Below are 26798 nucleotides of genomic sequence, written 5' to 3' on the forward strand. Positions count from 1 at the left end.
CTACGACTACTATTATTATTGTTTTATCATTATTTTCATCATCTCCCACTTGGACCTTTGCTTCACAAACGACAGAATTTTAAAACACCAGATCCCCAAACACAGCATCCGGGGGCGGAGAAGGCGCCCAGGGCCTGCGTCTGGACTTTGTCTCCACTGCTGCTCTGGAGGCTCCTGGAGCCTCCATTCTGCATCCTCATGGCCCAGTTCCATTTAGTCTCCTCCTCCAGGAAGCCCTCCGGCTGGTGTGAGGTGGTCCCTGCTGCTTTCTCTCTCCCTTCGCTCCAGGTGCCGACGTCCCATAGGGCTTGGTGTCCACCAGGCTGAGCCCCACCTCCACTCTACAGTTTCCCACTGGCCTGCTGGCCCACCCTGAGCCCCTCTCCAGGAAGCCTCTTGGCTCCCACCCACTCCAGCCCCTACTCTCCCTCTGGGTCTTCCCTTATGTCTCCGGTATGGGGGTGTACATGCCCTGCTCTGTCTCCTCCAGACTGGGTGTTCCTTTGGATAGAGCCGAGGCCTCTGGCCAGGGGGCAGCATCGCCAAGCCAGCCCAGCACAGAGGAGGATGCCGTAAATATGCTCTGTAAAGGGCGGCTCCAGGGGCTGCAGGCCCGCCCCCCTCCTCTAGGCGGGAGCCATTTCACAGGGAACAGCCGGCGAAGAGGGGCTGAGGGCGGCAGCAGATGGCGCGAGGAGCGGAGGGCCGGGGGCGGGGCCGGGAGAGTTCCGCGTGGGCTCAGCTTCCCGGAGTCTTTGCCTGCGCTGCCGACCTTCCTCACTGCCACTTCACATATTTTTGTATTTTGAGAGCAAATTAAAATTTGCGGATAAATTGGTGGCTATTCTTAACCTCACTAAATCATTGTCTTGGCTCCAATTGACCGAAGCCTCCCCCAGCGCCAGGCCCTGAGCTTGCTACTTGATTCCATCCAGGCCCCTATGTAACTGGGCTGTTTTCCAAATGAGGAAACTGAGGCACAGAGGGATGAAGTCGCTTGGCGGGGGTCACACAGCCCAGATGGGAGGGAGCCGCTCTGGGACATCAGGACCGTCGGGACTTTGGAAGGAAATGGCTGGGATGGGGGAGAGGGGTTGTGTGCAGCTGGTACTCCTGGGTTCAGATCCCGCCTCCTCACTGGTTCACGAGTTAGTGGGGGTGGGGGAGGCTGGCATAAGACCTCATAACAATTGGAGGGAGCAGAAGGAGACCCTAACGGTGGTGATGGTGGTTCCTGGGTCTATGACCGCTTGCCCTGAGTGATAGTGAGCTCTCCGTCCCCAGCGGTATTCAAGCAGACAGGGAGACCTCAGGGTGGCAGGTCAGCCTCCTCGCATCTTGAATGTCTCGGTTTTCTGAGCTCAAGGTAGTTGGGGTCAGGCCTCAGGGCGACGCTCTACCCCCGGACCCTCCTCTTCCCCGGCGGGGCGGGGGCGGCGGCGGGTGCGTGTGTGGTGGGGGAGACCCTGTCAACCTCTCCCAGCCCCGTCGTCCCGCGCCCAGCACCTTCCGGCCCCCTCCACTTGGCTGCGGGGGCCGCTGACGTCACTGGTTGCCATGGCGAACGCCCAGCTCTGGATGTGGGCAACCCGGAGCCCACCGAGGTAAAAATAGTCCCGTGTCCTGGACGCGCCCGCCTCGGCGCGTGGGGCGGGGTGCTGTCCGGAGACCCGGGTCCCAGCCCTGCCGCCGCCCAGAGACGTGGGCGCCCTCAGGGTCCCCGCCGGTAAACCGCCTGCTGCTCCCGGTGGGTAGCAGGCGGCTCAGTAAACGTGAGTAAAGTTTACCAGGTGTTATGATCGTCCGCGTAGGCCCTTGCTGAGCTCCACAGCAACCCCAAAACAACACACAACAATAGCAGTAATAACGGCTGCTCATTGTTACTCCGTAACCCTGCTTATGTTATCTCCAAGTTACAGATGGGCGCAGGGAGGCGCAGGGAGCCGCAATCACCTGCTCAAGTTCCCGCAGCCGGGAAGAAACAGATAATAGATCTGCACCCACGTCTGAGTGTCCTCAGAGTCTAACCTTGTACTGCACAGCCTTTTGAGAATTTAGAAACCCTCTTGGCAAGCCAAATTTGAGAGGGGACTCTGGGGTCACAGTGGACCCCAAGCACAGGGCTTTCTGCCCTGTATGTGGTGAGGGCACCCAGAGTTCATGAAGGTCAGCTTGCTGAGCGCTAAAAGAGTCTTCAGTTGGGAGTGGCCAGTCAGCGCCCCCACACCCCACCTGTGCCCAGGACGCACACTTGCACGGGTTCTGCCGAGGGTGAGGGGGGATGGCTTTCAGACCCAGGAGAGGGCAGGGTGAGGAGGACTCGGGAAGCTCCCTTTCCTCAGCCGCTTATTAGTATTTAGCCACGACTGACACTTCTTCACAAATATACCTAATTTGGTTTTTTTTTTTTTTTTTTTTTTTTGTGAGGAAGATCGTTGCTGAGCTGACATCTGTGCCAGTCTTCCTCTATTTTGTATGTGGGCTGCCACCACAGCGTGGCTTGATGAGCGGTGTGTAGGTCCATGCCCGGGATCCGAATCCCCAAACCCCGGGCCACTGAAGCAAGCACATGAACTTAAGCACGACACTGCCAGGCTGGCCCTAATTTGTTATTTTAAATAATGAAGTCATTTTAATGCAAGTAGGGTGGGAGCAAGTAGGGAGGTAGATTGGGAGTCTGGGGGGCTTCCAAGATGAAGGGGTGCTTCAGTTGAGACCTGAGGGATGAGCTGCAATAACTAGCACTGGAGTTGAGAGAAGGCAGTCCTGGCAGAGGACACAGCTGGTGCAAAGGTCCTGAGGCAGGGCTGAGCCCAGTCTGTTGGGCACGCAGAAAGAAGGTATTGACTTGGAACAGGGTGAGCAAGGGGCCCTCTCGGGGGCACAGCAGGTGGATGGAGGGCCTGGGATGTGAAGGGCTTGTCTCCTTGGGAATGACCCCTGTTTTCCTCTCATTTCAGAAGGAGCTGAGCCTGCCTCGCCGCGGACGTGGGTGAGTTCACCTGGGGCTGGTGGGCCAGGTGGGGACCGGTGGTCCTGGGAACAGATATTCCAGCAGCCCTCTGAATTGTGAATTTATTTAAGAATTACAACAAAGCTTCTCCCCTCAATCCTGCCCCTGGTGTTTGCAAAGCGTTTCACTGTGCCTCCCTTGGCCCTCCCTGCAGGCTGGGTGGCCCATGCCGGTTTGCAAATGAGGAGACTGAGGTGCCAAGGAGTTGCATCACAGGGCACCCAGCTTGGAAGGGAGAAACATGTCTGGCATCCAGAGTCCAGACCATAGAATTCCAGCCAGGTACCCTGGAACCAGCTTGCATGCCTCCTATGATGGGGAGCTCACTCTCTTTCAGGGAACACGGGTAGAAAATCATATCCTTCAGTGTCACGTTTGCATTCCTGTAGGTTGGCATATTTGGATCGCAAAAGCTCCAAGGACATTTTGTTCGAAGACTTCCCCGGGTCCCAGCAGGCAGCCAGAGCTCCGGGGTGGGGGCGGGCTCGCCTCTGCTGGTGCTCTGAGGTGTCAGTGCCCACACCCCCTCTTTGGGGGCTGCCGTTGCCTGAGTTGGGGTGGGAATTCTCTTGCCCCTCAGTACAGTCACTCAACAGACTTTTTCTGAGCGCCTTCCTTCTGTGTGCCGGGCCCTGTTCCAGGCACAGAGCACATGGAGAGAAGTCAGTGCAGGAGCCTGCCACCGGGCCGTGCTCTCGGGGCAGTGATGGTGAAGCAATGTGACTCGGGGAAGAAAGTGGAGAGAGACAGACAGCGGGCTGGGAGGTGGCTTTAACCCTGAAGATGTGGGGCCCATGGAGGAGGTGACATTTGAGATCTGGAAGAGGAGGAGGAGGCCAGGGGGGGGGGGGGGGAAAGTCTGGGGTGGGTGGGGGCACGGCATTCCAGGCAGAGGGAACAGCATGGGCAAAGGTCCTGAGGTGAAAACCAGCTTGGCCTTGGAAGACCAGCATGGAGACAGGGGTGGCTGGAGTGAAATAAACACAGGCGAGGCGAGGGAGAGGAGAAGGGGGAGGTCCTGAGGGTCAGATGAGAGTTTGAAATCCGATGGTGGAGATGGGGTCAGAGTGGCCCCCAAGCCCAGACCATCTTCCGTTGTTGGACACGGGGTAGTGCAGCTGGCAGGGCGGAGCCTGAGGGCGGGGCGGGGCTCGGACGATGCCCAGGGGGCGGGCGCTGTCCGCGGCCTTTGCCCAGGCGGGGGGCGGGGCGGGGGCGGGGAATCGGTCGTAGGGCAAAGTCCCGGCCACGGGGCAGCGCGGACAGACACTCCCTGAGGGCCGTCTGCTTCCGGCCCCCCGCCGGTGCTTGACTGCGTCCCCCAGGGGGCTCAAGGAAGACACAGCCACCCGGATCTTCGGATCTTCGGGGGCCGCTGGACCGGGCGGAGGGAGGGCGGCGCCCCTCTGGGAGGCCGGGGGCGTGGCCGGGGTCGGGGGCGCTGGGGGCCGGGGCGCAGCAGCTTCGGCGGCCCTCCCCGCAAGAGGCTGACCCCGCGGCTCCAGCCTCCCGCCGCCGACCCCTCCTGCCGGCCGGGCCTGCGCGCAGGTGCGGGGTTCAGAGCCCCGCCCCGAGCCGGGGAGAGCCCGCCCCCCGCGCCCCCGGCGGCCCAGCCCCCGCGCCGCCCCGCCCGGCGTGCTGGCCCCGCGTCCACGTTTGTCCCTCTGTCCGATCGCGCCACGTTCCGGGCTTGGGGGGCTCAGTACTCAGCCGCGTAGACACGGCCCCGGCCTCGGCATGAAGTCCCGCAGGGACAAGCTGCACATCCCGGCGCTGACCCTCGAGTGAGTGCTTGGCCATGGACGATGGGGCGAGTGGGGGGAAAGAGGCGCAGGCCGACAGCCACCCTACCCCCGCGTCTCTGTTCAAGTGGCCCAGAGTCGCACCGCCGCCTCCGGGGAGCCCTCCTGGATCATCGGTCTGGCCCCGCCCTCGAGGCCTGCGCGAGACCCAGAATCCTGGGCCTTGGGCCCCTTCTTCCAGAGGGAACCGCAGCCCTGGTCCAGTCTCCAGATTCGGCCACATGCGGGGACCGCTGCCAGGTTCACAGTCCTCGGCCTCTTTCTTTGCAGTCTGTCCCCGAGCAGCCAGAGCCCATCCCTGCTGAGCCCCAGCAGCCCCTGCAGCCCCTGCAGCCCCTCCCTGGGCCTGCACCCCTGGAGGTAAGTGACAGCACCCGGGGCGGGCACCGACGTCGCCCTGGCACTCCAGAGCCTTGGAAGGTGCCCAGACCCCGCTCCACCCCCAAGGTACTGTGGGCTGGTGACAGCGCCTCTCTGGGCCTCAGTTTACCCCTCTGTAAAGTGGCACTGCCGTCCACAGTAGGGCCATGATGGAGAAGCCCCATGTTCAGGCGTAACCAGCAGGGCTCGCATCTGACGGGGCCACGGTGAGACCAGAACTTGAGCCCCTGCCCAAGGACTTCCCCGAGCCAGGTGCTGGGTTCCCAGCCTGCTGGGGCTCTCCCTGCCAGTCAGCCGGCCGCCCGCCCGCTGTGACCTCAGGGGTGCCCCTCCCTCTGAATGTACCCCCCCCCCCCCGAGGCTGAGTCCACCCTAGGCCTCCGCGCACTGATCCTAACCAGGCGCTGTGGTGCAGGGAGAGAAGACCCAGCTTGACTGAGCGCCAGCTGTGTACCCAGTGCCTTCTGTCCCTTCTGAAACCCTGGGAGGAAGGCATCCTTCCTCCCCATTTCCCAGGAAACTGAGACTCTGAAAGGAGGTGCCACTTCTCCTGGATCAGCACGTTTGGGGGCCAAGCATCAGGGCCAGCTTGGCCACCAGAGTCTCTTGAGGGTTTGAGCCACCCTCTGTGACTGGCAAGCCACAGGGGGGAATATCATGGGCTTCTCGCACAGCTTGGGTAAAAGTTCAGGGAAGGGACAGGTCCATGGGTCAGTGACCTCTAGAATTTGATGGCCCATCAATCGTTTACACCTTAGTATGAATGAGCTGCTCAGTCTCTTCCTACAGGCCTTTAATGGGGAGAAGAGAGAACAATTTGGAGCCCACACTGGGTGCTGGGCAAGAGGCAGATACCTTCATCAGGTAGGCACCTACTATGTGCCAGGTGCTACGGGCATAGCTATGAACAAGATCAACATGGGCTCTCAGTCAGCTCTCAGGAAGTGGGCAATGAACAGGTCAACAGACAAACAAGGTACATGCGACAGGGACCTCTTTGGGGAGGTGATGGTTGAGCCAAGGCCTGGTCAGAGCTATGGGAAGAGAGGTACTGGACAGAGGGAACTGCATGTGCAAAGGTCCTGAGGGAGGACTGAGGTTTTTCAATGCTCTATGGCTGCCTCGGGGGAAGAAAGGTCTGCTGAGGACAAGGGACAGGAACGGAGCTGGCAGAGGCAGGGAGGTAGCTAGGGCAACATCTGGGTAGGAGATGGTGGGGCCTGGACCAGGTCCGGGTGTCCAACAGGAGGCAGGGCCTGCTGTCGCCTCCATGTAGCAGAGGAGGAAACTGAGCCACGGGACCTCAGTGTGTTGTCCAGGGAGACCCTGGGAGAGAGTGTCAGGCCAGATCTAACTCTGGGTCCTTGGCTTCAACCCCAGGGGAGAACAGGATGAGGGGAGGGGCCTGGCGAGAGTGGCTGAGTCAGTTGTTTTACCAGTAGGAAATGGGGGTTTGAGTGTTTGGGGCTCTAACAGAGGCCTCTCCTCTGGGCCACCTCACTTGCCACAAGGGGGCAGCAGAGCCACATCACCTTGGCCGAGGCAAAGAAATGGGCCCCTCCCCCACCTGCTGTAAACTCCTGAGGAATAAGCCTACACTTGTCCCCCAGCCTCCAAGGACCTGTGGGTCAGGCCCTGTGGGTCCAGCCCCCTTGGTCTGGCCCTTGTGACCCCCCTGCCTCCTCCTCATCTATTTCCCCATCGCTCATTTTGCTCTAGCCCTGTGCTTCCTGGGCTGCTGGAATGCAAGCTGATTTGGCCTCAGGGCCTTTGCACTTGCTGTCCCCTCTGCTCAGAGCTCCATTGCCTCCTTTCTTCGTTTGTCAAATTTCCATCAAGCCCTCAGATAGGAAGCCTTCCCTGACCACCAAGCCCCTTTGAGGGTGTCCCAGGCCCCAGTGACATCCATTACCCTCCACTTCCTTCATCTGGACCCCATCCAGGGTGTTAGTTCCACATTTTCTTGTGTGATTATTGGTTTGTTTTCCTTGGCCAGAGGTTTCTCACCCTTTGAGGGCCAGACCTGGATCTGTCCTGGTCATCCTATATCCTCATTCAGGGCCTGGTATGCAGCAGGTGCCCAGTTAATGCTTGTGGTATGGACAAATGGGAAGCAGCTGGGAGGGCGCTACCAGTGGTGGTGGTGGGAGTTGAAGAAGGTCGTCAGTTGGGCCCACATGGAGGAGGGAGCGACAAAGAGGCTGTTCCAGGCAGGAACAGCATTGCCAGAGGAGTGTTGCCTCCGGGGCCTTCCACGCCAAGGGCAGGAAGAATTTGGATTTTCTACTGAGGGCCCTGGGAGCCACACAGGGTATGGGGCTGGGAGGGGCATGCACGGCCCAGGGGCAGGCAGGAAGGGCTGAGGCCGGGGGTGGGGGTCTGTACACCCAGTGGGGCTTTTCCGTTTACACAGTCACCAGCACAAGCAGAGCGAGGCAAAGCCCGCGTCACAGGCGGTCAGGACCCGAGCCCTGGACGGGGGTTCACCCAGAGCGCAGTTTGGCTGTCACGGCAGTGAGGAGCCGCGGAGGGGGTGTGAGCAGGGCAGGGCGGGACGGGGCGGCCAGTGGGCGGGGCCAGAGGCCGGCGGCGCGGCTTTCGCGGGAGGCCTTTGCCGGCCGGCCGGCAGCCCGGTTGTGCAGGGGAGGAGCCTGAAGCCAGGTGGGCGTGGGAGGGGCGCTGCTGGGGGCGCGGCGCGGGGCGGGGCCGCCGGGGATGCGTGCGGCCGCTCCTCTGCCCACTGTGTGCAGAAGTGTCCCCCGCACAGGAGCTCGTGGGCAGAGCACGTAAGCAAATGGTGACACAGGATCGCGGCTTCCTCCCGACTCGGGTCCCCAGACCCGCGGGACCTTGAATTCCTCCCTCACGGGAGGCTGTGTCGCCTGCATGTGGCTCAAGCTGGACACAGGAGGGTCACAGGTGACCGCTCCCATCCTCATGTCCACACCTGACCCCTCAGCAGGGCCTGTCCCTTGGCCTCAAAACAAGTCTAGGATCCGCTCACTTTCCTCCACAGCCCCGCCCTGGTCCAGGCCCAGCCTCCCCGTCCCAGACCCTGTTGGAGCCCCTCGATAGCCTCCTGCCACCTCCACTCCTGCCCCTGACAGCTCCTGTTCCCCGTGTCAGATGTGGACATGGGTTTAGGGACATAGGCCAGGTCACACTCCTCCCCTGCTCCCACATCCTCCGGCTCTGGCTCCACATTGCTCCTACGGTAACACTGCTCTCCTCCCGGCAGCCCCCGAGGCCTGCATGCTCAGCCCTCCTGGCATCTTCCCCTCAGAGCTGCCTCAGGGCCTTTGCACAAGCTGTGCCTGGGACACTCCTCCATGGCTGGCTCCTTTTCCTTCTCAGCGTCTGGGCTGGCTGCAGTGTCACCTCCTCAGAGAGGCCTCCTGGCTGGCGTCATCCTCTGCCAGTGTTACCCTGTTCTTTTCCTTCCTTGATTTGAGTGTTTGAAATTAACTTGCTCATTTACTTGTTTTCTGTTTACTTTCTGCCTCCCCCACCAGACTGGGGGCCCCTGAGGGCAGAGATTATTGGTGACCTGTTCCCACTGGGTCCCCAGGGTTCAGCACAAGGGCAGGCACACAGTAGGTACTCAATCTGTGTCTACTGAGTGAATGAATGGCCAAATATGAGCACTTGGGCCCCAGTCTGGGGCACCTGGAGAGCATTCCTGGGGAGACATCAGGTGTCTGGGCCACAGGATGGGGCACCTGAGGGTGGCAGTGGGCGTGGAGGGGACAGGGTGGGGAGTCTGCAAGAGTCTCGAGAAGCAAAATGGGTGGAGGAGGGATGGGCAGGGCAGGGCTACACACTGGGTGGCAGCACCTGTTCGTGCCTCAGTCGCCTCTTCTCAGATTCGGGGTCTGGGCTCCAGCGTCAGTCCTGGGCCTGTTCCCGAAGTGTCGCGTGGCCTGTGAAGGGGCCGCTCTCAGGGCGACTCCGTCCCTGCCTTGCTGGAACTGTCGTGAGAAGGGGGAGCGTTCGTTCACTGCCGCCCGTGTGAGGCCGTCCTCCTCCGAGAGTGAGCACTGCCGCGCCGGCCCTGTCCCGGGCCCCGTCTGCCCCTCCGATTCTGCTCCGTTTGCACGAAGCGCCCCCTGTAGGTGGGGAAACAGGCCCGGCACTCAGCCTGGTGCTAACACTGTTAGCCAACTGTTGACAGGCACTGTTGGCAGCGCCGCCCCACATCTAACTCGGGTCGGCCCCGGTCTCCTCCCATTTTGCAGTGAGGAAGACTGAGGCTTGAGAAGTGAAATCAGGCGTCTGACTCCTGACTGCAGCCAGGGTGATGGCCTTTCCCGTCACACAGACAGGGGGCGCGTGTCAGATGCCCCGACTCAGAGCGCTAAACGCGCCCTCTGTGCCAGGCCAGTGCTAGGAGATGCTGGGACCCCGAGGAGCCCCAGTGTAGGGAAGACAGAGCCGGACACCGGAGAAACTTCCTGGAGGAGGCGACGCTGGACTTTGCGAGGCAGGAAGGGCATTCCAAGGAGCGGGTGCGGTGGCGTGAGCCGAGCCGGCCGCTGGATGGGTTTTGAGTGCCGCCCTCAGAAGGGGTCAGCGCCGTGGGAGAGAGAGGGGCGTAATCGGATTTACCTCGGGAGGGACGCGAGCCGACTTCCGCAGCCCAACTTCGCGGAGCTGCCGCCCCGCCCCGCCCCGGGGCGGGCCCCCGCCCGCGGCCCTGGCGACGCCCCGCCCCCCGCGGCCCTGGCGATGCCCCGCCCCCCGCCCGCGGCCCTGGCGACGCTCCGCCCCCCGCCCGCGGCCCTTGGAGACGCCCCGCCCGCGGCCCTGGCGACGCTCCGCCCCCCGCCCGCGGCCTTGGAGACGCCCCGCCCCCCGCCCGCGGCCCTTGGAGACGCCCCGCCCCCCGCCCGCGGCCTTGGAGACGCCCCGCCCCCCGCCCGCGCGGGTCGGCTGGCCTAGCTTCCGCGTCGCTCGCCAGGCCCCGCCCCCGCGCGCGCCTGGGCGGGGTTCCCGGCGGCGCCCCGGGCGCGCGTTTCCTCCTCGCTGCGACCCCGGCCCGGCGGCGCCCCCCCCGCCCCGCTCCGCCGGGCTCCCGGGCAGGTCCCGCTGTGGGGGTTCGCGCCCCGCCGCCGCCGGCTGCGCCCCCGCGCCTCCCGGGCCTCGGGCGGCGGCGGCGGCACAAAGGGAAGCAGGATGTCCGACCCCAGTTACTGGACGGCAGTGGCGGCGCCCGGCCACCGGAGCCGCCTGGCCAAGGGCGCGCTGCTGCAGCGCTCCAAGAGGTAGGGGCCCCGCGCGGGCAGAGGCGCGGCGGCCGGCCAGCAGACACGAGTTGCCAGAAGTGCGTCCCGGCGGCGTGGCGAGGGCCACTGTGCGCGGCGGGAGGGGAAGGGGGAGCGCGCTCTGGGGTCAACGGATCCCCTGGGGTCCCAGGCACTCTCCTTTTGCCTCTCGTTACCCGGACCGGAGTGTCTGTCTGTCGGAGTCGCAGTCGCGGTGGTGACAGAGGCAGCGGGGAATTGGGACTGAGTCAGGATTCGAACCTGGGTCTCTGGGGCTGGACAGACCTGGGGAGGAGCTTTGTGGAAAAACTGAGGCTGTTCTGTCCCCGGGGCCCAGTCAGCGGAAATGTTGGTTCAGAAGCAAATATTTGTTGCAGGAGGCTGACTGCACGTGGGTGTCAGGAGCACAAATCCCGGTGTTTAACCCAGAGCAAAGACTCTTGGAGTTTCAGTTTCCCCTTCTGAAAAGCAGAGAGGCTAAGCAAGGGCTGTGGGCTCTACCGGATCTGGGTTCAAATTCCAGCTCAGCCATGCCAGACTGTGTGACCTCAGGCAGTTTCTTAACCTTTCTGTGCTTGGGTGTCTCATCGGTGCTGGCCTGGAGCATTCCCAGAGGGGAGCACAGGCAAAGGCTGGGTGGTGGGACCAGCTGCTGAAGGGCCTTGAGTGCTCAGTCCAGGGCTTAGACTCTTCTCCCAGATCCTGGGGAGCAAAAAGGGCTCATGGACCCCTCAGGAATTGGGTGCCAGAAGCTGGTCTCTTGCTCCTCTTTCTTGTCAGGTTCTCATTTTCTGTTGACCACACCAGTGGTTACTGAATGGCCCTGCAGCTTCTCAGGGTCCTGGGCCTCCTCCAGGCAGGGCCCAGCCAATAGTCTTGGGAAGTGAACAGATCATGCCTGGTCCCCTTTGAGATCTCAGATTTCGTCGTTTTCAAGAAGGGCCCTCCTGAAAGCAAGAGAGATGGCCAAGTGTTTTTCCTAAATGCAGCTGGAAGTGGAAAATGATGCAGTGGGTGCAGCCTGGGGCCGAGGAGTCCGGTGCGGGCTGGGAGAGGATGTAGGGCTGGCGGGTGTGTGTAGGGGGTGGGCAGGAAGTTTTGCAGGAACCTGTGGGTTTCACTTTTGCTTCTGCACCTCAGACTAGAGGACAGTCCCTGTGGCTGTTGACATCTGTGGTCTCAGTTTCCCGGGCTGGGAAGTGGGTGCAGCTGGTCTGCCACCTCCGGGCTTGTTGGGATTGGCAAATGGCTGGGATGTCATTAACTGGGAGGCACTGCCTGCCCTCCCACCGTGCGTGCCAGGCTCTGTGAGCCTGGTTGGGAGAAAGATGACAACATCCGTACCGGGTGCCAGGCCTGAAGCTGAGCGCTGTGTATGGGTTTCGCCGAATCTTCCCAGCACTTCACAAGGGAATCAGGTAGAGAAACCGAGGCTCAGTGAGGCAGCCGCACATGGAGCCGTGGACAACCTCCTCCCTGCCGCCTTGTCGCCTGGGTCGTTAGCTGACCGTACCTCCCACGCCGTGGCCTGCACTGTGCTTTCTGCCTGGGACAGCCTTCCCGGCCCTGTGAGGCCCGCGGTTCTGGCTTCCCTCCCCTAGCTGGTCCCGGTCTCCCGCGGCTGAGCTGCGTTGGCGGCTGGGGCGTGTGGGCTGATGCACTTGTCGAGCAAGCGGAGCTGTTGCTGGGCGACGGCTCTGGGGGGTGGGAGGGGACAATGTGCTCCTAACTTCCCTCTGCCTGGGCCGGGGCCTGGGCCAGGGCGCAGGTGGGAGAAGCTGGGGAAGGGTGGGAGTGGCCTGGGCCAGGGGTCTGGCAGCCTGAAGAGAGCCGGGATCGAGGGAGGAACATGTGTGGGAGGAGTTTGGAACAGGAAGGACGGGACCCAGCTGTCAAGGATGTCGACTTCAGGGTTGTTAAGGGTCAGGCTGGCATTTTAGGGGGATCTTGGGGAGGGAGGTTGCCAAGAGATTGGGTCAGTGGCCCTGGGAAAGGGGCATGGAATGGAGTGGGGGCCTGCCCAAGCCCTATGTGGGCTCGGAAGTCCTCTCCATCCTCTGCGTTATTTGCCGGTGCCCCTGGTAGCAGCCCGCATGGGCACAGGTGTGGGGTTGAGAGGGAGAGCAGAACAGCCTGCAGCCGTGTCAGCGTCCAGCAGGGGGCTGGCAGCGCTTCGTGCCGCCGCTGATGGGAGCAGTAAGAGCAGTGGTCCTAATAACGGGCCTTGAAGACTGGGCCAGGGGCTGGGGACAAGTCCGGGGGAGCAGAGAGGGGGGTCGTGCCAGGTGCTTGGCCCACCCCACAGCCACATATGTGCTCCGGCCTGAGCACGCGGCCCTCTGAGCCCGGGGCCTGGGCCCTCCTGACCTTGTCACTGCCTCCCCCTACAGCTGCCGCAGCGGGAGCCGCAAGAGCCTGGTGGTAGGAACGCCCTCGCCGACCCTTTCCCGGCCCCTGTCGCCTCTGTCGGTCCCCACCGGTGAGCGCTGAAGCAGGCGGGTGGCGTGGCGCCCTGTCTCTGCTCCGCTGACTCAGTTTCCCCTCCACTTCCTCAGCAGGCAGCAGCCCGCTGGAGAGTCCTCGGAACTTCTCGGCTGTATCTGCTGTCAGCTTCCCCTTTGCCCGGAGGTGAGTGGTCGCGGCCTGCACGGTGGCCCGACCTGCCTCCTCACTCGCCTTCTCCCTCCCGGCCCCAGCCTGCGTGCTCTCTCCCTCTGGCGCCCACCCCCCGCGCGCCTTCTGTAGCCACATCCCCGGCGGACAGCCAGTCTGTACGTGTCCTTGGGGAGGAGGCGGGGGGCATGGCCTGGGTAAGAGTCACTGGTTCACTAAAAGTCATTAATTCGCTTCACAAGAGCTGGTGGAGGATCTGTTATGTGCCGGGCATTTAAATGTCACTTATTCGTTCAACGACATTTATTGAGCACCTGCTGTGTGCCATGCCCTCTGCTGAGGGGTGAGGGGCAGGACGCTGGACTTTGGCCCTTGGGGAGTTCTCTGACTGCGGGGCAGCCAGCGTGTACCTCAGCAGCCGAGGCTCAGAGAGGTCACAACCTTGACGAGGGATGCGCTGGCAGCTGGAGTCAGGGAGGACTTCCTGGAGGAGGCATGGAAGGACGAGAAGGAAACGTGTGGTGGACTTGCTCACGCTGAATCCTTGTTCTTGGCCTTGGAGAAGGTCCTTCCTGTAGTGGGGCCAGAATCAGCCAGCCACAGGGTCCGCCCTTTGTCCCCACACCCTGCGGGCACCGTGCCTTCCTTCCAGCTCTTCTGGCTGTCCTCTCCAGGGCCGATGGCAGAAGATGGTCCCTCGCATCCCTCCCGTCTTCTGGCTATGGAACCAACACGCCCAGCTCCACTGTCTCGGTACCCACAGTCCCAAGTTGGTGGGCGGGCACGAGGTGGCAGGGGCGTGTGTTTGTTTTTTCCCAAAGTATCTGATAATTGTCTAGTCAGCACACATCTTGGCTTCTCCCTCTCTGCCCCATTCTGGGCAATGTGGAGGTCCCTGAGAGGACTTAGCCTCAGCCGCAAGGAGCCCTCAGCCTGGGATACACAGATATCTCCAGCCTGTGGGATCAGGACCTGGACAGAGCAGGTCTGCCAAGGGAGCAGGCAGGGAGGGCTTCCTGGAGGAAAGGGCATCAGAGCTGGGGTTTTGAGGAATGCATAGGAGCCAGGCAGGAGAGTGTTACTGTCTGATGACCTGCAGGCAGCCTGGGCATTGAGGGGTGATCCTGGAGTCCTGGCCGTGGCACTAACTGTGGCCCTGACACCCCTCCTGCTAGTCGAGCTCATCCTCCCGGGAGCGCCTCCACCAGCTTCCTTTCCAGCCGACAGCAGACGAACTGTGCTTCCTGTCCAAGCATTTCCGCAGCTCAGAGAGTATGGCTGATGAGGAGGGTGGCCACTGCTCACCCCGCCTGCGCCCCCGCTCCCGCAGCCTCAGGTGGGCCTCGACCTCTGGCCCCAGCCCTTCTGGGTTGCTTTGGGACCCATGCCGGGGCTCCTTCTCCACTCTGTCCCTGACCCTGCCCGAGCCTGTCCTCTGGCCCTTAGCCCTCAGCCCTGGCCCAGCCCTCCTCCCCTGTGCTGGGTTTTACGTCCCATGTCACAAGCCAACCATCCCCCTTTCAGCCCGGGACGCACGACGGGGACCTTCGACAACGAGATCGTCATGATGAATCATGTGTACCGGGAGAGGTTCCCCAAGGTGGGCCGCGCCAGCGCTGGGCTGGCCTTCCTCCCTCCACCTTGCTGTCCCTCTCTGTGGGACAGACGGGCATGCTCTCTCTTCTTGGCTGTGTCCCGCCTCCATCGTTCTGTCGGTTTCTGCCTTTCACTGCCTTTCTGTCTCAGACGCCCCCCCACCGTCTGCGCACGTGGCTCCCCGAGTCCTCCAACCTCCTCGGCCCAGCATCACATCCCGTCTCTCCCCAGCCGTCCCTCCCGCCCCACCTGGGCATGTTGCGCCCCCCGCCCGTCCAGTGACCGGGCTGCCTGTCCCCTCCCCCGCCCAGGCCACGGCGCAGATGGAGGGCCGGTTGCAGGACTTCCTCGCAGCCTTCTCACCTGGCGCCCGGCTGGCGCTGGCGGACGGCGTCCTGGGCTTCATCCATCACCAGATCACCGAGCTGGCCCGCGACTGCCTGGCCAAGTCGCGCGAGGCACTCGTCACCTCTCGCTACTTCCTGGAGATGCAGGAGAAGCTGGAGAGGCTGCTGCAGGACGTGCGTGGGGGTTCGGGGCTGGGGGCTCCGGGTAGGCGGGGTGGGGCCTGTGGGTGACGCCCCACCCGCCCGCCCCCAGGCCCACGAGCGCTCGGACAGTGAGGAGGTCGGCTTCATCGTCCAGCTGGTCCGGAAGCTGCTGATCATTATCTCGCGGCCGGCGAGGCTCCTCGAGTGCCTGGTGCGTCTCTTCACACATGGCTGGGTGCGGGGTCGCGGCAGAGCTGAGAGCAGGTCCTCAGTGATCCTGCTGGGATACAAGAGACAGTTCCCATCGTATAGCACTTTCAGAGGGACACAGGGTGCTGCCAGGCTGGGGCAGGCTTCTTGGAGGAGGGACTAGGAGCTGAGACCCAGGGGACAAGTTGGAGCTCCTGGTGAGGGTGCTCCAGGCAGAGGGAATGGCATGTGCAAAGGCCCTGAGGTGGCACCAAGGCCCGGCTGATGTGCCCCTCTGCACCCCCAGGAGTTTGATCCTGAGGAGTTTTACCACCTGCTGGAGGCTGCTGAGGGCCAGGCCCGCGAGGACCAGGGCATCAAGACAGACCTGCCACGGTACATCATCGGGCAGCTAGGCCTGGCGAAGGACCCCTGTGAGGGTGAGCTGGGGCAGGGTGGCGGAAAGAGGAGAACCAGGGAAGGCTGGGTCAGGGCGGCAGAGAGAGGGGACCGAGGGGAGGCCAGGGTGGGGTAAGATTCCAGCCCAGGCACATCCGACTCCAGAGCCGACATGCTGTCCTCTGCACTCTGCGGCCTGGCCCTCAGCCACCTGCGGGCCACTGTGGGGATGGCCCCAGGATTCTGGGGTCAGCAGCTGGGCAGTCGGGTGCCCTGAGCTGCTAGAGTCTTGGAGCCTCAAACAGCAAGTCGAGATGGGCCAGGATGCCAGGGGACCACCATTAACAGTGGCTTCGCATGGTCCTGCACATTCACAGAGCACTGTCCCCGTTTCACGTGACATGGCCCAGGAGGTGGACTCAGATGGGACAGGGCAGTGTGGGCGCGGCCGCACAGGTCGGCGCTCCCCCGGACAGCTGGGACAGGGCACCGAGATGCGGCTCTCGGGGAGATGGAGCTTGGGCCTGGCCCCGTCCGGGGGCAGTCGGGGAGGCTGGGAAGAGAGACCGTTCATGCTGGGGCTGGAGGAGCGAGAGGGTGACCAGCAGGAATAGCAAAGGCCCTGAGGGGAGACTGTGGCCGGGGTGTCGGAGCAGCAAGCTGGGCTGTGGCTGGAGTGGCGGGAGGCAGAGGGGCAGCAGGGCCCGGCCACAGTGGCCAGTGTCCACCAAGTGCTGTGTTGACCCTGGGACCAGACTGCCATTGTCCCCATTTAAAGCTGGAGAGACTGAGGCTCCGGGCAGAGGAGCAGGGGTTCAGACCCAGGTGTGCTGAGGCCACACCACTGGTGGACTGGCCGTGTGGCCGCCACTGTCTTCCTGTCTATTCAGGGAAGATAACGCGGGTGGCACTGTGGGTGGCTCTGGGTGTCAGAGGAAGCAGGAAGGGTCCAGGCAGGTGGCAGCTGAGTCTGTGGGGGCAGATCATCTGTCCGGCACCCTGGGGGAGGCCCACTGAGGGTAGAGGGGCTGTATTCGAACCTGGGTCTCCTTCACTCCCGTTCCAGCCGTGCTCCGTGACCACGAGACACTGGCTTCACTGCCACCATCACGGTTCGCTGGCTGCTCTCTCGGGGCCGCCCCTCTGCAAAGCCCTGGGGCCGGAAAATGAGGGGGCTCCTGCCGGCCATGACCTGAGCTGAGGAGGATGTTAGGAGCCAAGACCCAGAGGGCGTGCATCACAGCTCATGCCATATGCCTGAGGCTCGGAGCCAGGATGGCGGCTGAGCAATCTGGAGCCTGGGCTTCCCACCAGCCCTTCTAGAAGGTTCCGCAGTTATTGCTCAGTCCAGCCTGCTGGGTCTGGCGGAGACCTGGACACAGTAGGGAGTCAGTGACAGCATCACAAGAGCTGGTCAAGGGAGGCCCTGTGTCCCCAGCCCAGGATGGGCCCTGGAGGCCTCTGGAAATCTCTGGGTGATGGAAGGGCAGGGCGTGGAGGTCCCATTCAAGGCGCCTCCTGCATCTTGCAGAAATGGTGCCTCTGAGTCACCTCGAGGATGGAGGACAGCCACCTGCGCCCGAGTCCCCAGAGGTGAGTTACTGAGCTTTGGCGCCTCCACCTGTCTTGTTCTTTTCAAGGTAGACCAGGCGGCCATGGGAGTGGCCGGGTTTGCTGAGGGTTTGCACATAGTAGGTGCTTAATAGATGCCTGTGACTTTGGGGAGAAGGTGGAGGCAAGTCAGACTGCCCTGCTGTGGAGCTTGAGTGGGGCAGGGCTGGAGGGGGCACTGGAAAGAGGAGTTGTGTAGGATGTGCATGAGTTTTCTGGAAGGAAGATGGGGCTTGAGTAAAAGCTCAGAAACTTGGAAGCTGAGTTTGAGAAGTTTAGAGTGAGGAAGTAGCATCAGGCGCCAGGACCGATGGCTGGAACTCGGAGGCGGGAGGAGCCCAGCCCGCTGTGTGGGGCGCAGGATCCTGAGCCCCTCCCGCCCTGCAGAGCCGCGCCCTGGTCGGCCCTTCACGGAGGAAGCCTTGCGAGAGTGACTTCGAGACCATCAAACTCATTAGCAACGGGGCGTACGGGTGAGTCCTCGGGTCCCCCACAGACCCATTTCTCAGATGCCGAGGGGATGGCTGAGGCCCCGGCAGCCCCTGAGTGTGCGGACAGGGAACTGGAGGCCTGCAGAGGTCAGTGGAGGCGCCCTCCCCGGCTCGCCCACCGCAGGCCCTTCCCTGCCCCGGCCCAGGGTGTCTGGGCTGAGGAAGACCACATGGTGGCGGTAGCGGGCAGCGAGCCGTCGTGGGTCTGCGTTGGGTAGGAGAGGGGTGGCCAAGGGGCTGCTGCGGCCCGGGGTGGCATGCCGCAGCAGGGCAGGCTCCGGGTCAGACAGTCTGTGGGGCAGCAGCGCCTGGGGTCTTTGGCCCGGGGTGCGTCTTGTCTGTGGCCGGGCGACGTTCAGTGCAGTATCACGGCCGCGCGGAGCCGGCGGGATCTAAGGGCTGAGCGCCGGTCTCTGGGGTCGCTGCCAGCGGCCTTTGAGCTGACGGGTCCCAATCTGCTGCAAAGAAACGAGCAGCCGAGGGGCCGGCTGTGCTCGTTGATGTGACACGAGGAAGGGCAGCTTCAACCCATGGGGCTGCTGCTGTGGGAGAGGGCGTCCCGGTGCAGGGCGCAGCACAGGCAAAGGCGGGCAGGGTGGGCGTGGGCCCGGGCTGGGGCTGGTGCCTGCGGGCCTCGTCTCGAGCCTCACCGAGTCCCCCAGGGCTGTCTACCTGGTGCGGCACCGGGACACGCGGCAGCGCTTCGCCATCAAGAAGATCAACAAGCAGAACCTGATGCTGCGCAACCAGATCCAGCAGGTCTTCGTAGAGCGCGACATCCTCACCTTCGCCGAGAACCCCTTTGTGGTCTGCATGTTCTGCTCCTTCGAGACCCGGCGCCACCTGTGCATGGTCATGGAGTACGTGGAAGGTGCGGCCACTGGGCTCGAGTGCCTCCAGCGGCAGGGAGCTCAGCCTCTACCCGGGCAAAAGCCCCTCCTTTGACGCAGCTGGGGTCTGCTCAGTCTTCCATGGGGTCTCAGTCTGCCCGGGGAGACCCACAGTCTGTGGCGGGGCACCCAGCCTTGGGAGGCAGGGGCTGGGGAAGCCTGAAGAGGAGTGTGAGGATGGGACCGTCTGGGACAGGGAAAGGAAGGACATCCTAGACAGGGGTGCTGGTAGGCGGAAGCCTGGAGCTAGAAGTGAGGTCGGAAGGGCCAGGATGGCTGGAGCCCCAGGATCGGGTTTGCAGTTAAGGAAGGAGCCCCACCTTCAGCGAAGGGCAGAGACCGAGGTGCTGCCGCGCGGGGAGAGGGAGCCTACACTGAGAAGGCACCAGCTGTGTCCAGGGAAAGGGCTGCGTTCGCAAAGCTGCCGCCCTGCCCCGCTCCCCACCTGATTCAGGACACACTGGGGACACTTTGCACCAGGCGAGGGAGGGTGCCTTGGCCCTGGGCGTGGCTGTAGAGCCGGCGGCCTCTGTGAGTGTCTGCCCCGCAGGTGGCGACTGTGCCACGCTCCTGAAGAACATGGGCCCGCTGCCCGTGGACATGGCCCGCATGTACTTCGCCGAGACGGTGCTGGCGCTCGAGTACCTGCACAACTACGGCATCGTCCACCGGGACCTCAAGCCTGACAAGTGAGCGGGCTTGTGGCCTCCGCGGGGCGGGGCCGGGGCCGCGGGGCGGGGTCCAGGGGTGGGGTGGAGCGCGGGAGGGCGGGGCGGGGGCCGCGGGGCGGGGTCCAGGGGTGGGGCGGAGCCCTGGAGGGCGGGGCCGGGGCCGCGGGGCGGGGTCCAGGGGTGGGGCGGGGCCGGGGCCGCGGGGCGGGGTCAGGGGTGGGGCGGAGCCCTGGAGGGCGGGGCCGGGGCCGCGGGGCGGGGTCAGGGGTGGGGCGGGGCCGGGGCCGCGGGGCGGGGTCCAGGGGTGGGGCGGGGCCCTGGAGGGCGGGGCCGGGGCCGCGGGGCGGGGTCCAGGGGTGGGGCGGGGCCCTGGAGGGCGGGGCCGGGGCCGCGGGGCGGGGTCCAGGGGTGGGGCGGGGCCCTGGAGGGCGGGGCCGGGGCCGCGGGGCGGGGTCCAGGGGTGGGGCGGAGCCCGGGAGGGCGGGGCCGGGGCCGCGGGGCGGGGTCCAGGGGTGGGGCGGGGCCCGGGAGGGCGGGGCCGGGGCCGCGGGGCGGGGTCCAGGGGTGGGGCGGGGCCCTGGAGGGCGGGGCGGGGGCCGCGGGGCGGGGTCCAGGGGTGGGGCGGGGCCCTGGAGGGCGGGGCCGGAGACGCGGGGCGGGGTCCAGGGGTGGGGCGGGGCCCGGGAGGGCGGTGCCGGGGCCTCGGGGCGGGGTCCAGGGGTGGGGCGGAGCCCGGGAGGGCGGGGCCGGGGCCGCGGGGCGGGGCCCGGGGTGGGGCAGGGCTGGAGCCCCGCCCGTCTGGATGCCGCTGGCGTCATGGGGCACCGGCTGGCAGGACAGCAGGGAGCCTGTGCGTGTTGAGCATCTGGTGTGCACAGGGGAGAGCAGCTGCTTAATGGGCGTCTGCTGCGGCCGGGGAAGGTCTGCCAGGCAGAGAGAGAAGGTGCACTTAGGGTGCGCTAACTGCGCGGGGGAGGGACCGAGCGCTCACAGAGCTGCTGCCACCCAAGGGGAGAGAACACGCACTTGCAAGGCTGGGGTGTGAAGCAAGGACTGTGCATGTCTTGAGCACCTGCTGTGTGTTAGTGCGGGGAACAAAGGAAGAGAACGTGTTTATTGAGAGCTTTGGGATATTTATTTTGTTCTAGTGTCTAGTGAGCACCTACTGCATGCCAGGTCCTCTGTGGGTAACTGGGAGACACAAGTGTGACTGTGAACAATTTCTTATGCTTTGTAACCTATGTAATAGTCAGAGCACTGGCGCCTGCATTTATTGAGCACCTGCTGTGTACAGAGGCAAGGGCTGCCCGTATATTAAGTGCCCCCTGGATACAAGGCAAGAACCACACGTTTCTCAGGGACTTGCCATGCAGCGACGTAAACATGGGTGTTAAGAGCCCTGCATGTTTTGGGGGCATCTTGTAGTTTGTGAGTAGGTTAGAAAACAAAGCAGAGGCCAGCCCGGTGGTGTAGTGGTTAAAATCACACGCTCCGCTTTGGTCGCCTGGGTTCACGTGTTCAGATCCTGGGTGCAGACCTGCTCCACTCAAGCCATGCTGTGGCGGTGTCCCACACAGAAAATAGAGGAAGACTGGCACAGATGTCAGCTAGGGGTGAATCTTCCTCAGCAAAAGAAAAAAAAGCTAAAGCAAATATGTATTTGGCACTTGCTGTATATCTGGGCCTGTGGTGGACACTCTGAGGACACTCTGTGCTCATCAAGCCTCTGTGGATCATCCTGGAGTGGGGCGGGTCTTCCGAGGGTCTTGGGTCAAACCCCAGGGCAGAACCTGCCCCTCCCAAGCTCCAGGCCCTTGTGCGCAGATGGCACAGGAAGCTGTCTGGCCCTGAAGGGTTGAGGGAGGGATAGGCACACACAGTAGGTGCTCAAGAAACATATTTTTTCCTTTTCACTTTGGAAAATTTCAAATACACCAAAAGTCGAGAGCAGGCGTGTTAGTCCGGTAGGGCTCCGTGACAAGGTATTGTGGACTGTGGGCTCACACAGCTCTGGAGGCCAGAGGCCCAAGGCCAAGGTGTCAGCAGGGCCACACTGCCCCCAAGGTGCCGGGGAAGGACGTCTCCAGGCCCCTCTCCCTGCTTGGGGTGCTTCCTCGGCTGTGGCAGCGTGGCCCTCGTCCTCACGTGGCCTTCTCCCTGCATGCACATCCACGTCCAGGCTGCCGCTTGGCGTGAGGACAGCAGTCCTATCGGATGAGGGCCCGCTGTCTCCAGTCTGACCTCAGCTAGTCCCCTCGGCAAGACCCTGTCTCCGCTCAGGTCGCATCCGCGGTTCCTGGTGTGGGAACCTGAACGTGTGAGTGTGGGCTGCTCAGGCCAGCCTGACAGAAGGGCACCGTGCCCCGTGCCACACTCAGACTCCACAGCTCCCAGCGCTCGGCCAGGCCGGCTTCCTCCCTGTCCCCGTTGTCCCTACAGCTGGAGGATTTGAAGTAAATCCCAGGTATTTCATTTGTAAGAAAGAAAAAAAGGTTTTTTTATGAGGAAGATTAGCCCTGAGCTAACATCTGCCAGTCCTCCTCTTTTTGCTGAGGAAGACTGGCCCTGAGCTAACATCCATGCCTATCTTCCTCTACTTTATACATGGGATGACTGCCACAGCATGATGTGCCAAGTGGAGCCATGTCCGCACCCGGGATCCGAACCGGAGGACTCTGGGCCACCAGATTGGAATGTGCACACTTAACCACTGCGCCACCAGGCCGGCCCCAGAAAAAAATTTTTGAATAGCAGATATAGTCAGCATTCAAGAAATGAATGTTTTCTTCAACTGCTGGTATATGCAGTGGTTGTTCAAGAAACATCCCTTATTTTTGCAAAATAGAGGGTGTGTATAATAGGTGTACAGAATTGTTTCTTTATTGAGTCGAGGTACACAGTAGGTACCAAATAAATGGCTCATCAGACAACTTGGATGTACGCAGTGAGCTCTCCAGAAACTTATTTTTCAGTGGCAGGTGTACCCATTAGTGCAAATATGGCTTTATACAGACGGTGCAGGTGCTTCTATCGCTTAACAAGACGTGTGTCTGCTGAAGCTCATGGGGAACCGTGAGCGGCAGCGTCTGTGGTCGGCGGGCGAGTTTAAAAGATGCGTGCACCCGTGAGGTACACAGAAACATTTCTGTACATAGCAGGTGCTCCACACATTTTATTTTTCAACAACGGAAGTAAACAATAGGTGCTCTCAAAGTGTTTAATTTGTCAAAATAGTGGAGGCGTGTGCAAAAATATTCTGGAGACCCCCCAGCAGGTGTTCAGGAGATGTTAAACACACAGTGGGGAGATGCCGTGATGTCAGGAAATTTATTTTTACATGGTGGAGTATACAGTAGGTGCTTCCTAGCAACACCAGATGCACCCAGTAGGTGCACAAAGACATTTGCCAAATGTGCAGTGGTGCCCAAGCCCCTTTGGTTCTTTCTGTAATGGGCCGTGCACAGGAAGGGCTCTCTGCTACCCTGGGCGGGGCCTCCAGTGAGCAAGTTCCGGGGCAGCGGGAGGGGCCCAGCGCCTCAGGTCCCCCGCCCTGAGCGCACCCCCGCCTGCCCACAGCCTGCTCATCACCTCGCTCGGCCACATCAAGCTGACCGACTTCGGCCTGTCCAAGATCGGGCTCATGAGCATGGCCACCAACCTCTATGAGGGCCACATCGAGAAGGACACGAGGGAATTCGTGGACAAGCAGGTGTGTGGACGGGCGGGGCTTGGGGCCACCTCCCGCCATCTGGAGCCTGACCCCGGGCCTGGGGAGACTTTGCAGCAAAAACCGGAAACTAAACTGCCCCTCACAATTCTCACCCTGCCTTCCCTGGCTGGGAGGTGTCCTCAGTTTCCCTCTGCCTCTGCCCAGGTGTGCGGGACGCCTGAGTACATCGCCCCTGAGGTCATCTTCCGCCAGGGCTACGGGAAGCCGGTGGACTGGTGGGCCATGGGTGTCGTCCTCTATGAATTCCTGGTGGGCTGCGTGCCTTTCTTTGGAGATACCCCCGAGGAACTCTTTGGCCAGGTGGTCAGTGGTGCGTGCCCCCTCGTGGCCCCGGGCTCGAGTCTCGACCCCCCTGGGCTCTGGGCAGCCATCTCCCTCCCTGTGCTGGGGAGGGACAGCGCCACGTGTGGATCGGGCACCTGCCATGTGCCTGGCCCCAGCCAGCACTGAGGACGTGGCCAAGGGCAAGACGGCCAGTGAGGAAGATAAATAAGCAAATTAGAGAACAGTCAGAGGCCAAGATGCCCCGGAGGAAAAGGAGCAGGAAGAGGCAGGGGCCGGGCGACCAGACGCCTGAAGGAGCGAGAGGGAGCCGCAGAGGTAGAAGTGGGGAGGCGCTCTGGGCGGAGGGCACAGCCAGAGTCAAGGCTGTGAGGGAGGACGGGGCCTGGTGTGCTGAAGGAGCAGAGGTGGCTGATGGCTTGGAGCACAGGTGTGAGGGGAGGTAGCGGGAGGTGCTGTCCCTGCCCCCTCACTCCTTCCCCTTGTTTTAGATGAGATCATGTGGCCAGAGGGGGATGAGGCCCTTCCAGCTGATGCCCAGGACCTTATCACCAGGCTGCTCCGCCAGAGCCCACTGGACCGACTGGGCACTGGTATGTAGGTGTAGGTGTGGGTGGGGCCCAGGTGGGTGGGATGGGGGCTGAGCTAAACAAAAGTCCTACTTGGGAGGCTGCATGGAAGAGGGGGACTTAGAGTTGGGGTTTTGAAGGATGCATAGGAGTTCGCCAGGAATTAGCACAAGACCTTGAAGGAATAGCAAGTAGCTGAGTCTGGTACAGACAGGGGCCACTGAGGCTGAGCAAGTATATGAGCCTGCAAGGATACTAGGGACTATGTCCTAAGGTCCTCAAAGGCCCAGCGTAGTGGATCCTACTGTCCCAGTTTTCCTAGCTACCTAGAGAATGATTAAGGGACAGTTTGAGACTCCTGCAGCCACCCCTTATGCAGCTACTGTGGGTCCCGTTCATAATGAAGCTTGGCCAGGGGAGGGGACTAGGTGGGCTGAGCCTGGGGAGCAGGACACTCTCACGCCATTGCCATTGGCGCCGCTCCCTGGAGTAGAGGCGTGTGGGGAGGCCAGGAGGGACGCCCTCTGAGGCTCGGGCTTTCCCGAGCTGGAGGGGCCTCCAGATCCACGGGGGTGGAGCGGGCCCGGGCCAGCCCCTGCGTGGCTCCTCCCCGGCCCTGCGCGGTGCGAGTTTCCCGGCCAGTCCACGGGTCTCAGTGGGCATGTCCGCAGGTGGTGCCCATGAGGTGAAGCTGCACCCCTTCTTCCGGGCGCTCGACTGGGCGGGCCTGCTGCGACACAAGGCCGAGTTTGTGCCGCAGCTGGAAGCCGAGGATGACACCAGCTACTTCGACAGTGAGCGGGCTCTGGCGGGCGGGCTCTGCGGCGGGAGGGGCCTGCCTGGGAGCCTCCGACTCACAGGGTGTCTGCCCACGGCCCCCGGCGGCATTTCCTGGGCATCTGGGTTTGTTAGGCCACACCCTCCGGTTGCCTGAGGGGAAACCAAGGCACTGAGTGTGGCAGACCCTTCCCTGGGGCCCGCAGCGGGCTCAGTCTTCTGAGTGTCCGGCCCTGAGCAGGCACGGAGCCCTGTCTGTCACACAGGAGGGTGGGCTCAGACACGTCTCCTTCTCCCCTTTTGGGGCTCTGGTCAAACAGAATAAATGCCTTCGGTTTCCAGCGCCACCTCCAAAATTTGCTGTGATCTTGGGCATGTCAGAGGTCCGCTCTGAGCATCTGTTTCCTCTTTGGTAGAATGAGAAACATACTTTACATCTGAGGTGCACAGTTTGACCTCATTCTGCGTGCCCTATCTCAAGGGTAGGGAGACTGAGGCTCAGAGATGAGCGTTCCCACCCACGGTCCCACAGCTTTCGGAACACAGCTTGGATTTATCCCCAGATACTCACTCGGCTACCCAAGCCTCCCGTGGTCCCTGAACAGCCCAGGCACGGCCCCACCCCAGTGCCCGTTCCCTCATGGTGGCTCCCCGCCTGGCATCCCTCCCCACGTCAGCCCGTGGCCCCGCGCCGCCTGCGGGCATCGGGTGGGTGGCACATGCCTCTCCCTCCCGCAGCGCGCTCGGAGCGGTACCGCCACCTGGGCTCCGAGGACGACGAGACCAACGACGAGGAGTCCTCCGCCGAGATCCCTCAGTTCTCCTCCTGCTCCCACCGCTTCAGCAAGGTGGGCGGGCCGCGCTCGGGAGCATCCAGGCTGTCTGGGTTCTAAACTGTATAGTTCAGTGGCATTTAGCACTTTGACAATGTTGTGAAGTCACCACCTCTATCCAGTTCCAGAACATTCCATCGCCCCAAAAGGAGACCCCGTCCCCATGAGCAGTCCCTCCCCACCCCCGTCCCCAGCCCCTGGCCACCACCAATCTATTTTCTGTCTCTGTGGCTTGGCCTGTTCTGGACGTTTCCTGTAAATGGGATCACACGCGCGTGGCCTGTGTGTCGGCCTCTCCCCTCCGTGGGAGGTTTCGAGGTCCCTCTGTGCTGCCGTGGGTGTCAGGCTTTGTCCCTTTCTGCACCTGAGCAGCGGGCCCTGTGTGGCTGACGCGGTGTGTGGAGCCCTCGGGCAGCAGGCGTTCGGCGCGTCTCTGCTGGTGGGCGAGTGTGGCGACTGCTGCTCTGCTGGGTGTCATTTGATAGCCTCACGAGCTTGATTCAAGTTCCTTCGTTTATAATTCGATTAAAAAGCGTCGGCAGTGCTTGTGGGCCTGGGCCCGGGGCAGGATGTCCTGGTCGGTAGCAGAAACTGTGGTGTAGCCCTCTTGGCAACCGGGTCCCTGTGAGCCTCAGTTTCTTCGTCTGTCCAGTGGGCTAACCCTCGGCTGTCTTTACGGCTGTGGTGGGTAAGGATGTAAGGAAGTGACTCCCAGGGAAGCATCGAGCACGGAGGAGTCGCTCGGTTAAGCTGGCCCTTCCCCATGGGCGCGGCTGCCTGCCTCTATTGTTGTTACTGTTACCTTTTATTGCTTCCCAGGTCTACAGCAGCTCTGAGTTCCTAGCTGCCCAACCCACCCCAACCTTCGCAGAGCGGAGCTTCAGTGAGGATCGGGAGGAAGGCTGGGAGCGCAGCAGCGAGGGGGAGCACGGCCGCCGGCTGAGCATTGATGTCCGGTGGGTGGCTGGGAGTATAAGCAGATCCAGCTTCCAAGCCTGCTGGGAGATGGAACCACAAACTCTAACATTGGAAGGAGCTTCCCAATGGCCCAGTAGAAAAGGGTCCAACATATTGGCTAGCCTGGCAGACCCCTGCCAACCTAGCCCCTCTGCTCACTCCCTTTGGCTCCACACTCCTCACCATGCTAGAGCTAAAGCAGCTGTGCGCCACCTCACTGCTGGGCTTTTGCATGCACTGTT

The 26798-nt window shown here is 62.6% G+C and overlaps 1 protein-coding gene across 16 annotated transcripts in view; it reads left to right on the forward strand.

Annotated features, from left to right (window-relative positions):
* Positions 1–26798, forward strand: part of MAST3 (microtubule associated serine/threonine kinase 3) — a 35975-nt gene that overhangs the window by 2839 nt on the left and 6338 nt on the right. The window contains exons 2-22 of one of the 16 annotated variants that reach the window (XM_070586584.1): positions 2961–2992; positions 5086–5175; positions 5986–6060; positions 12848–12936; positions 13013–13085; positions 13745–13823; positions 14246–14406; positions 14595–14670; positions 14978–15187; positions 15267–15368; positions 15654–15786; positions 17277–17338; positions 17744–17829; positions 18510–18718; positions 19288–19426; positions 22985–23117; positions 23283–23448; positions 23912–24013; positions 24661–24783; positions 25505–25614; positions 26419–26555. In XM_070586584.1, the coding sequence (XP_070442685.1) occupies positions 2961–2992; positions 5086–5175; positions 5986–6060; positions 12848–12936; positions 13013–13085; positions 13745–13823; positions 14246–14406; positions 14595–14670; positions 14978–15187; positions 15267–15368; positions 15654–15786; positions 17277–17338; positions 17744–17829; positions 18510–18718; positions 19288–19426; positions 22985–23117; positions 23283–23448; positions 23912–24013; positions 24661–24783; positions 25505–25614; positions 26419–26555 (2387 nt within the window). Of the gene's footprint in view, positions 1–1570; positions 1773–2960; positions 2993–3167; positions 3296–4614; positions 4798–5085; positions 5176–5985; positions 6061–10196; positions 10458–11750; positions 11876–12847; positions 12937–13012; positions 13086–13744; positions 13824–14245; positions 14407–14594; positions 14671–14977; positions 15188–15266; positions 15369–15653; positions 15787–17276; positions 17339–17743; positions 17830–18509; positions 18719–19287; positions 19427–22984; positions 23118–23282; positions 23449–23911; positions 24014–24660; positions 24784–25504; positions 25615–26418; positions 26556–26798 lie in introns of those variants that run through there. The other 15 variants (XM_070586585.1, XM_070586594.1, XM_070586596.1 and 12 more) reach the window with 15 other exon arrangements.

This window comes from Equus przewalskii, chromosome 20, assembly GCF_037783145.1.
Source record: "Equus przewalskii isolate Varuska chromosome 20, EquPr2, whole genome shotgun sequence".
NCBI lineage: Eukaryota > Metazoa > Chordata > Mammalia > Perissodactyla > Equidae > Equus > Equus przewalskii.